This window comes from Meles meles, chromosome 6 (genome assembly GCF_922984935.1).
Source record: "Meles meles chromosome 6, mMelMel3.1 paternal haplotype, whole genome shotgun sequence".
NCBI classification, from domain to species: Eukaryota; Metazoa; Chordata; class Mammalia; order Carnivora; family Mustelidae; genus Meles; species Meles meles.
In genome coordinates this window covers 78,366,856-78,379,755 of record NC_060071.1, presented here as the reverse complement: position 1 = coordinate 78,379,755, position 12,900 = coordinate 78,366,856, and the positions used below count along the sequence as shown (strand labels likewise).

At 49.8% G+C, this 12,900-nt stretch overlaps 1 protein-coding gene across 1 annotated transcript; it reads right to left on the bottom strand.

Annotated features, from left to right (window-relative positions):
• Positions 1 to 447: 447 nt before the first annotated feature.
• Positions 448 to 12,533, bottom strand: LOC123943885 (dehydrogenase/reductase SDR family member 4). The gene is made up of 8 exons (XM_046008342.1): positions 12,332 to 12,533; positions 11,074 to 11,251; positions 5,603 to 5,704; positions 3,309 to 3,379; positions 3,164 to 3,215; positions 2,759 to 2,893; positions 2,289 to 2,344; positions 448 to 943 (listed from the first exon to the last, which is right to left on the bottom strand). The coding sequence occupies exons 1-8, from the start codon at positions 12,460 to 12,462 to the stop codon at positions 829 to 831; spliced, it is 840 nt and encodes a 279-aa protein (XP_045864298.1). The 5' UTR covers positions 12,463 to 12,533; the 3' UTR covers positions 448 to 828.
• Between the last annotated feature and the right edge of the window lie 367 nt (positions 12,534 to 12,900).

Sequence of the window (12,900 nt, the reverse complement as noted above, 5' to 3'; positions counted from 1 at the left end):
GGTTTTGGGTACCCGTCCCCGGGTCATCCTTGCAAGGCCCCTTCCTTTTGCCTTACCGCTCGGGACGCGTCCAGCTCGTACTCGCTGACCCGGAACGCGTCCAGCTCCTACTCACTGACCCACAAGGGAATTCAGGGCCGAGGGCGATGCCAGGAGAGGACCTGGCTAGATCTGGGTGTGTTCATCCTCCCGCTTGCCCAGCCTCAGGGATCACCGCAGCGTCCTTGGCACCTTCCCCGCAGGTGTGAGGCCGAGAGTATCACCCGGGAGTTCCCGGGCCACCTCCTCCTAGCTGGCAGTTCTGCAGACACATCCACCCCTGAGCTCCACGCTTAGGTACTGGAGACAGGGAGGAGGATTAGGATTAGATGTAGTCCACAAAGAATCTCTGCTTGGCTACCACACCTATGTACCCCACAATGAAAAATGAATACACCTACTCAAAGCAACATGATCATCTGCATTTTATTTGCATCTTTCTTTGCAAGTTGTTGATTTCCCACCCAGCTTCCTTCAAACACGTCTCCTTCAAATTCTCCCAAGTCCAAGGAAAAAAATACTGTTTTTTGGCAACATAGACTCAGCTTTCTCAGCAGGCCCGCCCTCTGCTCTCAGGGGAAGTCTCTACTCAAGGCTTCAGCAACAGAGAGAATCCCAAGACCATACCCTGACCAAAGGGAAGGCTGGATCTTTTCACAGGGTGGAACTGATTTGGGGGGTGGGGCGGGGTGTAAGGTGAGCAGTACATTGGGCAGAGGTGGGAAAGGCTAGTCGATGAGTGCAGGCGCTGTAGCCCAATCTCTGCCCTGGTGAGGCCTCTCCAAGTCCTCAGAGGTGGGATTGGGTCCCTCCACCCACTACCACTGTCTCCCCAGTGATGTAGCTGGCGTCTTCAGAGCACAGGAAAGACACGATGCCTGCACATTCATCCGGCTTGCCTATCCTGGGGAAGAGGGGCAACAAGGAAGGGAGTAAAAATCCACAGTCAGCTCCTGAACTGGCCCACAGGGAGTGAATCTGCTTAATCAAAAAGTATCAGGTGATTTATCCAGGACCAGTGTACAAGCTTCCTTTCAGTCCAATAGAGTTAGTGTGAAGATAGCTGTTATAGTAAATACTGCATCCTGCGAAATCCACCACACATTATATTCAAACAGTATGGAGATATTTTTGTTTTTCAGACAACTCAGGACAGCAGAATCCCAAGTCATACAGATACACTGGTGAGCAGCAACTTTGTTTCGCCTGTGTGTGTATAGTTTGTTTCGCCTGTGTGTGTATAGTTTCAACTCACAGACAACTTTTTCAGGAATCTCTTTTTGTCCCTTAAAGTTAGGTTCATTTTGGGAGAATGTGCTAATTCTTGGGATTTGTATCCATAATTGTGTAGTTCGGGAATGCTGTAACCTTAACTGCCACAGAACGCTCTGAGGTGGGTAGAGTGGGGACCTCAAACCTAGAAGGCCTGGATCAGTATGGTTCTCCATCCTAGCTGCACACTGTCATCATCTAGGAGGCTTAAATTCCTTCCCCCCCTGCCGCCCCCCAAAAGATGCCCAGGTCCTACACTGGACCAGTGCGCACCCAAGACCAAGAAGCATGGGCACAGACATTCACCGGGGCTCCAGGGTGACAGTACCCCAACTTGTTAATGAGTTGTGAACTAGGTGTGCAGCTCATGCCTGGCATGAGAGCAGCTTGTGGGGCAAATGAGGGCTTCTGGGATGTCCGGACCGGTAAAGAGTAGGCATTGCTGGAATGTCCTCGAGGGGACAAGATGGACAAGCCAAAAGCTGGAGAGAGGCAGGGAGGTTAGAGGAAATAGAGCCAAAGGGGCCTGAGCAGTGTGCCTAGCCCTGTGGGGAAGAGGGAAGAGGTGAGTTTTCTTTGCAAGGGGAGTTTTGGGCCTTAGTCCATCTGAGCTTTGGACACATGGCATTTTACTCAAGAGGAACTAAAAAAAAAAGCATGGTTTTGGTCTTGGTCCTTGGGCGCTACAGATGGCCGAAGGTGGAGGCCACAGCCAGGTGGAGAGAGGAGTCAGGGTTTCTCCTGGAGCAGTGCTCTGCTGAAAGCCGGAGCCTCTGTTTGGTTTTTGCAATGGAAGTGGGCCCCTCACATGTGCCACTGTAGCGATGCAGCACACAAGGATTGCAAAGTATGTGTTTGTGGCAGGAGAGCGCATGCTCGTGCTGTCTGTGGGACCAAAAGACAGTGAGCTGTGGGCTGTGTGAGGGACTGGACCTTTCATCCTTATCCTTCCTAACCCTCCCCTGTGACAGCCTTACCTTTTTATCTGCATGATTTCTTTTATGCTCTCCTCTCTTTCCTTGTCCTTCCACAACTGCAGGAAAAAGGGACATCTTTTTATGTGGCAGAAGAAGGAACAGAGGGTCAGAGAGGGGAGGAAGTGCTGCCCTCATGGCAACTGAGAGGAAGGCTGGAGGGAGGGCCCCTTCCACTTCCTAGCCCTCCTCAGTTCCCAGTCGCTCCCTACCACTGTCTTCTTTGCAGGTGCTAGTGAGATTGTTGCTGGCTCTCCCCAGTTCTCATCTACTTAAGGAGATATGGAACGGTGTGAGCAGAGTCTGAATTCTGGTTTCTACCACACACCTCAAGACAGGTGCCCATGGGATCTGATCCAGACAGGAGGCTGGTATGGAGGGGGAATGCTGAAAAGCCTGGGGTGGGGTGGGGCAGAAGATACTGGGCTTCGCTGTCTAGGAAGATGCCCCTTTGTGGTCCCCGTGGTCCTTACCACTTGGCTGAAGCTAGTCTTAATGAGTCCCGGTGCCAGGCAGTTCACCCTAATGTTCCTTTGGTCCAGCTCTCTAGCCAGGTTCTTGGTAAGTCCCAGCAAGGCAGTTTTACTAACGTTGTAGGGTCCCAGGCCCTGGGGAAAGGAGATAGTGAGTTAGTGTCTTTGTTTCCAGTTCATTTTTGGATAGGGCCGTAGATAATAGGGCATCTCTAACGGAGCCAGAAAACTGTCTTGTGGATGAATCACCCCTAGGTTAGGTTTTTGGAGGCAATGTATCTATTTTGTGGGAAGGGGCTTGGTGGTGTGATTCCAAAAGGGGGCATACACTTGTTAGGGTGACTGGGGGAGTGGAAAAATGCAGGATGGCGGGGGAATGGAAGTAGCAAAGAAGGGGGATCTTACAGGAAACGGAAAGTAGGCTCCTATGGAGGCCACAATCACCACTGAGCCGCCTCTGGAAAAAGAAGAGAGTGACCCTCTTCCCAGTGGGAACCCTGGTCCTCAGCCCACATGAGGTCCACTGCACCCAGGCTCCCTCTCACTGTACCCTCGCTTCTCCATCTCTGGCACCACTGCCTTTGTCAGGAGGGCTGTGGCCTTCACGTTAATGTCCAGAATCTGAAACCGAGAGAGAAGGAGAAAGAGCATGAGGGAAGAGCTGGAGAAGGCAGGGCGATGAGGACTCACGGCGGGGTTCCTGGGAGGTTTCTGGGGCTCCGGTGCAGACCTCAGAGATGGCTTACCTGGACATCTGCGAAAGCAGAAGCTGAAGCCCAGGGAGAAGCCCCTGTCACTGGCATATTCAGCTAGAGAATGACCCATTAGGTTCACGTGAGAAAGAAAGGAACCTGGTCCCTCTTGTTACCTAACCAGCTGCACATGATTTGGCCTATATTAGCAGGCTCTTTGGAGCTGAGCTGGATTTTCTGTGTTTCTCCCAACTAGGGAGAACTTGGAAGTGGGCTGGCCTACGGTTCCACTCCAGAGTGGCCCATGCTGCCCAGGGAAAACGTGGCCTGACTTCGGGCACTCGGAGTCATTCCAGCATTTCTCTGGCTTCTGAGTTTAAGAAGTCGGATGTTGGGCGCCTGGGTGGCTCAGTGGGTTAAGCCGCTGCCTTCAGCTCAGGTCATGATCTCAGGATCCTGGGATCGAGTCCCGCATCGGGATCTCTGCTCAGCGGAGAGCCTGCTTCCCTTCCTCTCTCTCTGCCTGCCTCTCTTGTGATTTCTCTCTGTCAAATAAATAAATAAAATCTTTTTTTTTTTTTTTTTTAAAGAAGTCGGATGTTTTTGGCCCTCCTGGATGGGCTGTCTGGCTGGCCATTATTGGAAAGTGGGATCATGAGGGGGCACTTCTGGGGCCGCTGGGACACAGTCTCCAGTCAAAACCCCACACCCATCATTTAAAACAAAGGCATGACTCTCATTTACATTGTTCTAGGCATGCTGGGATATGCCCCTACCAAGCTCCCCATGCCGATTTATTATTTTGAAAATTTTACTCTTACAGAAAAGTTGAAATAGAAGTATGATGAATATCCAGATATCATTTACCTGGATTCACCAATTGTTCGCATGTTGCCCCATGTGTCCTATCCATGTATCTGTACAGTTTTTCCCTGAACTACTGAAGATAAGTTGCAGTCATCACAGTGTTCTATCAGTAAAACTTTAGCATTTTTCCTAAAGTATAAGGACATTCTTACATACCACCATCCATTATCACACCACGAAATTTAACATTGGTAATAATGATTTTACGTAATAGGCTGCCCCTAACAAAATTTCCCCAATTGTCTTCCCACATGTCCTTATTTTAAAAATCCAGAGTTTAATCAAGGATCAGCCATTGAATTTATATTTGATGTACTGTGACATTTTAAAAAATGCAAATTAAAAAGAAAAATCACTTGGTTTAAAACTGATTTTCCTGTGGTCTTTATTCAGACGGCTCATGAAAGATGTTTCTCTACTTTAAAGAATATCAATCAGGAACTGACTCACGAAAGCACATTTGGCACTTTGGTCTTTATGTCTGTGAAACACTGATAAACAAACTATAATATTTTAGTATCCTTAAACTTCAGTGCTGAGAAGTTATTGATGACATCAGAGTGAAAAGCCAAACCAGGGGAGATCATAAAAAATTTAGCATTTCCAAATCATGTGGGAATATTAAACCTTAGTAAACAAACACAAATATTTTAATTAAGGCCTCATAATTAAAATCTGTAGGTGTATGAAATATATCATAAATGTAATTATGCACGTTCACATAAAACCCAATATTCCACACTTGAATTTATACATTGGGATCTCATATTTCCTTGACACTGCAGTTAAGAAGAAAAGTGCATGGGTCTTTTTCAAAGGTTTTAAGTTATAAAGCGGTAACTTAGGTCATTTTGCTTAACTAGCAGCTATTAAAGTTTTCCAGCCAATGCAAAATCATTCTTTTTTGGCCTCTGAAAAGGGGCCGGGGGTTGTATAAGCTTAAGTGTATTAGCTATTAGGCAGATAGCTGGCATGTCTCTGTTGGAAATGGAGCTGGAAGAAGTCTGGATGAGCATGCAGGGGAAGGGAGCTGGGGAGTGAAGCAGAAGAAGGCTAGCCAGGAGCAAACGGAAGAGCCAAACTGGGGAGAAACAGAAATGAAAGGGGGGCAAGGAGAGAGGAAGCCACCCCCCACCTGCCCTTTACCAGGTGCACTCCAGGTGCATGCTGATCACAAGGATTCCTCACATTTACCAGGCACTTGACAAATGCATTCTAAAAGCAGCCTGAGTTTGTTCTGGCTGTTTCTTGAGGCCTAGCCCCTGCTCCTTTAATCCCCTCTCACCTTGTCCCACACCTCCTCGGTGGCATCCACTAGGCTTCCAAAGAAAGGGTTGACGGCAGCATTGGAGACCAGGATGTCAATGCCCCCATGAAGGCTCACGGCCTAGAGAGAGGAGCAAGGTCTGAATTAGGACTGCAGGTCAGTAAGGGAGGTGCACTTATCAATGTGGATAAAGAATTCCTTCTTAGGACAAAATGATGAAAAAATGATATCTTTTTCTTGAAACGTCTCTCTCCCCAGCTACCCTAAGTTCTGCTGCTAAACATTTCGGGTCTAGTTTCTTTTGCAGGCTTTTCTTCCTGCCCCCCCTTCTAGTTGCTGACTTTTTACTCTTTACACTTTCCCTTTTGGGGGAACTCCTTTGTTCTCATAGCTTCAGGTCCTACCTCAAAATCCATTTCCAGACCCTTACACTTTTTGCACCAAGTCCCAGCCCCATTTGTCCAAGTGCTTACTGTCCGGTTCTCCTTGACTGAGTTACCATGATCTCAAACTCAATCTGTCCATCCCTACCTGAATAGAGAAACCGTTTTATTTTATTTATTAATTTATATTTTTTGGTATAAAGATTTTATTTATTTATTTTAGGGAGAGAGAGAGAGAGCGCGTGTGTGCACGAGAGCCTGAGAATGAATGGGGGGTGGGGCAGAAGGAAAGGGAGAAGCAGACTCCCTGCTGAGCAGGGAGCCCACCATGAGGCTTGATTCCAGGACCCCAAGACCATGACCTGAGCTGAAGGCAGACGCTTAACCGACTGAGCCTCCCAGGTGCCCCGAGAAACTGTTTTAGATAGACCAACAGAGTGTCACCACTGGGAGCGGTCTTTAGATCATCCAGCCCAATGTCCTCATGGCACAGGGGATGAAGCTGAGGTCCGGGGAAGTGAATTTCTCAGTAATGACATATAAGGGTTGGTTAAGAAACAGGAGGAGGCCTTCTCACTGGGTCTTTGGGGGAGCCCACATAATCTGCAGAGGGCACAAAGTTAGTTAGTTGTGGCAGATCTGAGGTCGGTCTCCCTTCTGCTGCCGAGCTAATTCTTAAAAAGAGTCCTTTGAAAGTGAGTTGGGATCACTAGGAAACTGGCTATGCAGGATCCACAGTGAGGAAGACACCAGCCTGGGCTTAAAGCAGTTTCCCACTCAGTTATGATGTCACCTTCTCCCCCCCCCACACACACCTTTTTTTTGGCTGGGAGGCATGGAAGATTCAAGGTGGAAACCAAGATTTAAACTGGGGAGGCCAAGAAAGGCAACATCTCACTTTGCTAATAAATTGAAAGTAGGTGGCAAAGGCACGTGCCAGAGTAATGAGTGGTTGAACAGAATCTGGCAACGAAACAGGGTTCTGAGAGGAGGCTACACATTGGCCTGGAACAGGCAATTAGGAGGCCTTGGGCGAGCAGCACTACGGGCCCTTAAGCACCTTTGTGCTTCATGATTTGGCGCATGGAAGGGTGTTAGTAACTATGTGTACCATCTGCTAGTTCCTATTTTAACTAATTATTCTTGCTAACTAGGTGTTAAGCTCAGTTGCTTCCACGCTGCTGAAGGAATGGCTTGGGCTGTCAATATGTAAATTGAACAAAACTGAAAAATCACATAAGGTTTTAAAACCCGTATCGATACTGTCTGGTGCTAAGTTTTGGCGTCCCAGCACCAAGCCCCAGTCACCTTGGCTCTGTGTAAGTCTCGCCTATGGACTTGCAACGAGTGAACTGCACAGGAAGCTAGAAAGGGATGGGTGCTCTGCTCTGTGGCTGTGTGGTTGCGGGCAGGGAGCCTACAGCTCGGAGAGGGGAGAAGTCTAGGTTTTTTTTTTTGTTTTTTTTTTTAATATTATTTATTTATTTATTTGACAGGCAGAGATCACAAGTAGGCAGAGAGGCAGGCAGAGAGAGGAAGGGAAGTAGGCTCCCTGCTGAGCAGAGAGCCTGATGTGGGGCTTGATCCCAGGACCCTAGGATCATGACCTGAGCAGAGGCTTTAGGCAGAGGCTTTAACCCACTGAGCCACCTAGGTGCCCGAGAAGTCTAGGTTTTGACTGAACAGAGAACCATACAAGATTCATGAGAAAGGCACTATGACTACCCAGGTGTCTCGTAAGCCTGCCCTAAATTGTGTGATCGCTACCCTAAAGTGGTTAGGAGTTGGGTGCTCTGTTTTTGGGTAGGTATATTTTTTATTATATGTATTTTATATTTTTATTTTTATTTATTTTATATTTTTTATTTTTTAGAAAAAGTATAGTCAAGTGGAGAATTGAGTGAGCTGGATTCTGCTCCTCCACGCCTTTGAGAAGCTTTGTGGTGCAGATTAGGAAGCCACTGGATAGTAACCATTTTAAAAATTAACTTACTGGGGCACCTGGGTGGCTCAGTGGGTTAAGGCCTCTGTCTTCGGCTCAGGTCGTGATCCCAGAGTAACTGGGATCAAGCCCTGCATCCAGCTCTCTGCTCAGCAGGGAGCCTGTTTCCCTTCCTCTCTCTCTGCCTGCCTCTCTGCCTGCTTCTCTGCCTGCTTGTGACCTCTTGTCTGTCAAATAAATAAAATCTTTAAAAAAAATTAACTTATTATTTGAGATTGAGAGAGAGAGAAAGAGGAAGTGTGTGTGCTTGGGGGGCACAGAGAGAGAGACTCTCAAGCAGACTCCCACTGAGCTCAGAGCCCCACATGGGGCTCATTTTCATGACCCAGAGGCCGTGACCTGAGGTGAAATCAAGGGTCAGCCACTTAACCGACTGAGCCACACAGGTGCTCCTGATAGTAACCCTTCTTAAAGGGCAGCTTTCCCCATTATAGGGTAACAGGCAGAACCCATCTCCAATAGCTAATGAGTACCCTCTTGGTCATTCTCCACCCTGACACTAGCCATACAAATTACTTGAGAGGTGTGTGTGTGTGTGTGTGTGTTTTAAGATTTTATTTATTTGTCATAGGGAGAGAGAGAGTGCACAAGCAGAGGGAGCGTCAGGCAGAGGGAGCGTCAGGCAGAGGGAGAAGCAGACTCCCTGTTGAGGAGAGAGCTAATGAGGGACTCGATCCTAGGACCCTGGGATCATGACCTCAGCCAAAGGCAGACGCTTAATGACTAAGCCACCTAGGATTCCTGTGTATGTGTGTTTTTAAAGATTTTATTTATTTGAGAGAGAGAGAGCAGGAGAGAGAGAGGGAGAATGCATGAGCAGGGGTGAGGGGCAGAGGGAGAAGAAGACTCCCTACTGAGCAGGGAGCCTGATGTGGGACTTGATCCCAGGACCCTGGGATCATGATGTGAGCTGAAGGCAGACCCTTGACGAACCGAGCCACCCAGGAGCCCCTAAAGGTGGTTTTCGACTCAACCCTCCTATTTCCCATTTCTTGACACTGCGTTAGGAAGAAAAAAAATCTTGCTTGGTTCCCACTAAATGTCTCTTGGGTGTATCCATTCTGGTACCACTGCCACTGCTCTAGACCTGAATGGTAGAAACAGCTTCCTTGCTAACATCCTTGGCTCAGAGTCTTTTCTACTCTTATATATCCTCTTACTGGTGCCAGATTATCTTTTTCAAATATATCCATATTCATCTTGCTCAAAACCTTGTGTGGCTTATTTCCTCCAAGAACATCTAACCTTCTTTGGGAGGCTATGGAGCCCCCGTCCCTTATCCTTCCCACCAGGCCGTTTTCCACCGGCACTCCCGAGCCTATGCTCTCTGCTGTGGATTCACGGTGCTCTGCTCTCCCCTTCAGGCCCTCCCTGGCTGCCTGCTCATTTTGCAGGGTCATCTGGAACCCTGTCACTCCTCCATCTGTCCAGTCTCACCCCCTCCAGGAGGTCTAGCTCAAGCTCCACCCCGGGCCAGGGCTGTAGGACAGGGTAAGTGGACCCGGTAGGGGTTAGAGGTTGTTTTCCTGGCAGGATTTTAAAATTAGGTTGCTAGGCACATTTCATATGGCTAGTCACCAGTTGGCCCAGGATCCCAGAGGCTCTCTTCACCCTCAGGATCAAGGTCCCAAACTCAGGTTCTATCCAGCCGCCTATGCTAGACAAGGTGACTTTCTTTCCTTTAAAAAAAAAAAATGTATTTATTTTAAAGGAGGTGGCAAGGGGCAAAGGAAGAGGGAGAGAGAGAGAATTTTAAGCAGGCTCCATGAAAAGCTTGGAGCCCTCCATCTCAGGACCCCAAGATCATGACCTGAGCTGAAATCAGGAGTCAGAGCCTTTACTGACTGAACCACCCAGATGCCCCAAAGTTACTTTCTTGGACACACATTGGCTCTCCCCAGTGCACTGCTAAATGGTTCCCCCAAAACAGAATGACTTTATCCTATCATACCACCATTTACCACTGTTTAAGGAACCCTTCTTCTACGATTACCAAATTATTTCTGCCAGCCTTCCAGTCTGCTCTACTTTCCATTTAGGTAGTCTCCTTTTTACTCCAGGTAATAAAGTGTATGTCCTGAGCCTGAGGGAAGAGGGGCCTCCTTTGCCAGATATTCATATTTTCTTGTGTCGCTGGAAGGCTGGTGCCAAGTCCCAGCTCTGACACTGCCTTTGACACTTTCTTTGAAACTAACATCCAAGTGGGCATGAAAGACCTGCCCTGACACTAATGGAGAAATGCCTGGTGGTCTGTAGCCAGCTTGGCAGGTCTGGATTGATTTATAGCTCTTTCTGACTGGCTGTGGGGCTTTGGGACGTTGCTCCAGCTTTCAGAGTGGAATTTTCTGAATGTTTGAAAACCAGGAGAATAGTCCTTGCCTTGCTTGGGTTGTTGTCAGGTTGAGAGATAACCGATGAGGGCTCTGGACAAAGAGAATAGCAAACGTAAGTGGCTGAAACATGGTGGGTTGCCTCGCAAAAGAGGTTCCCAGAGACTTGACTCAACAAGCCAAAGAACAGGGGACTGATTATTAGTCTGTGGGTGGAGACATCTGTTTTGCAATCGCATTTACCTTTCTCATCTGCCCAATTAGATTGGAAACTACTGGAGAACCAGGACCAGCTATTTTCCTGGGTGACCTAAGGGATGATGCAGGGTTGAAGCATCAGAGTGTTTTTTTTTTTTAAGATTTTATTTATTTATTTGACAGAGAGAGATCACAAGTAGGCAGAGAGGCAGGCAGAGAGAGAGAGGGGGGAAGCAGGCTCCCTGCCGAGCAGAGAGCCCGATATGGGGCTCGATCCCAGGACCCTGGGATCATGACCTGAGCCGAAAGCAGAGGCCTTAACCCACTGAGCCACCCAGGCGCCCCTCAGAGTGGTTTTTTATTCTCTGACTGGGATGGGATGATTCTGAGAGACAGCATAGTAAAGGCACACAGTAAAAATGTGTGGGTGGATTGGTATGCAGGATGACTGGTTACGTTTCAGTTAATAGTGCTGGCTTGCATCACATCAGTGTTGGCTAGGAAAGCAGGGAAGGAGGCTCAGGCAGGCTCTCTTCCCCCACCACCTGGCTCTGTGCCCATACCCTTGTTGCTCACCGTGGCCACCAGCCGCTCCCGGTCCTCGGCCTTCCCCACGTGGCACACAGTGCCTGTCACGCTCAGCCCCTCTCCCTGCAGCGTGGCCACTGCCCGGTCCACGTTCTGCTGCTTCCGGCTGCTGATGACTACATGGGCCCCGTCCTGGGCCAGGCGCCGCGCGATGGCGAAGCCGATCCTGAGGCAGAGAGAGATATCTATCAGGGCCAGTACAGGGGGAAGTGGTTGAGAGATGAGCTCCGCAGTCATAATGCCCAGGTCTGAATTCCAGCTCTCCCTCTGCAGCGCCTCCTGTCTGCATTATGTGTAAAAGAGCCGTTACCATACAGATGGACATGCTTAGCGTGTTTTTAGCACTCATTTACTTGCTTTTCCTAGGCCACCCCCCCCCCCCCCAGGTTCTCAGGAACTGACATTACCTTCAACAGGGATCGCTGCAGTGACAGGCCCCACACCCTGCAGGGACTGAGGGAAGAGAAAGGAGCTAGGGGTGTAGCAACAGCCACTTGCATGATTGGAGGGTCTCACCTGAAAGAGCCCCTGTCCCCAGATACCTCCCTTACTAGTCTACATCATCTCAAAATTCTGTTGTTAATTACCTGTGGGGGTGTATGCGAAAGGATGGGTCTCTAGTAAAAAATGTCCATTTTTTACACTACTCCCCTGGGAGCAAGGGTTTCACACTTTGCGAAATAGCATTTCGCATACATTTTTACTTTAGATTTGTGTGATACAGGCGTTTAGCAAAGTCCTGCAGGGACGAGAAATGGCTAGACAAGAGAGGTGGGTGAGAAACAGGTTGGGCAAGGGCAAAATGTACTGAGCTAAACAAAAACCTGGACACATGGGTCTTGTGTCCCGTCCAGGGAAGGGGCGCCAAATGGGGTGTCTGGAACATGTGCAGGGTGAGGGAGGCCGTGGGATAAGATTTTTTTGAAATCTGGACTGTTTTGGAATTCTGGTGTTTGGTCTTCCCAGACTCTAGGTGGGGCCACTTGACGGGGGCGGCCCAGGGCCCCGGGAGACTGAAGTGGCGCAGATGAGCCAGGGGCAGCGGTGACAGGAGACTGGCAGAAGTGGGGCCGATGCAAGAGGATTCGGAGGCGCTGCAGGCCGACCACGTGGTTCCCTTCCTCAGGGGTCAGACTTTGTACGGCAATGAGGTCCACTGAGGACTCCCGCAGGGAAGCAAAGTTCAAGGTGTTAGTACCTATTTCCGGATAGCGGGGACCTCAAAGACTCTGGCCCCGGCACTCACCCGTCGGTGGACGCCGTGACTAGAGCTACCTTATTGGCAAGCGGGTCCCGGCGCGCCATCCCGGAACTGGCCATCCGCACAGACCTCCACGCTCCAGCGCTGAGAGGGAGCAGCAGTCCCGCCTTCCGCATGGCGCCGCCTCGCCGCACACCCAGGGGAGGTAATGACCCCAGTAGGTCAAGGAACAAGGATCCTGCCTCCACTAACTCGGCTCCGCCCCCCCTCCGCCTCCGCCCCCCGCCCTGCGGCCCCACCTCTGTCCCGCTCCCCGCCAGCCCCCGCGCGGGACCGCTGGCTAGCCCGGCTTCCGGGAGCGGGCGGTGGCTGCGGGGCGCCCCCTGTGGGCGCACGGCTGCCGTGCCCCACTGTCCTCGGCTTCGCCCTGGCCGCCATGGGACTGTGCGGTCCCCCCAGGTTTCCTCTAGGGCCCGCTCCTTTGCGGGAACCCACAGACTTCCCCGCCCTCGGCAATGTCCTGCCGCTTGACCCTGCTATTTTTCGAGGGCAGGGGAGCTTTGAGTTGGTTGCTTTACCTTCCCAGAACTTCAAGATGGACCTCCATCTCCAGG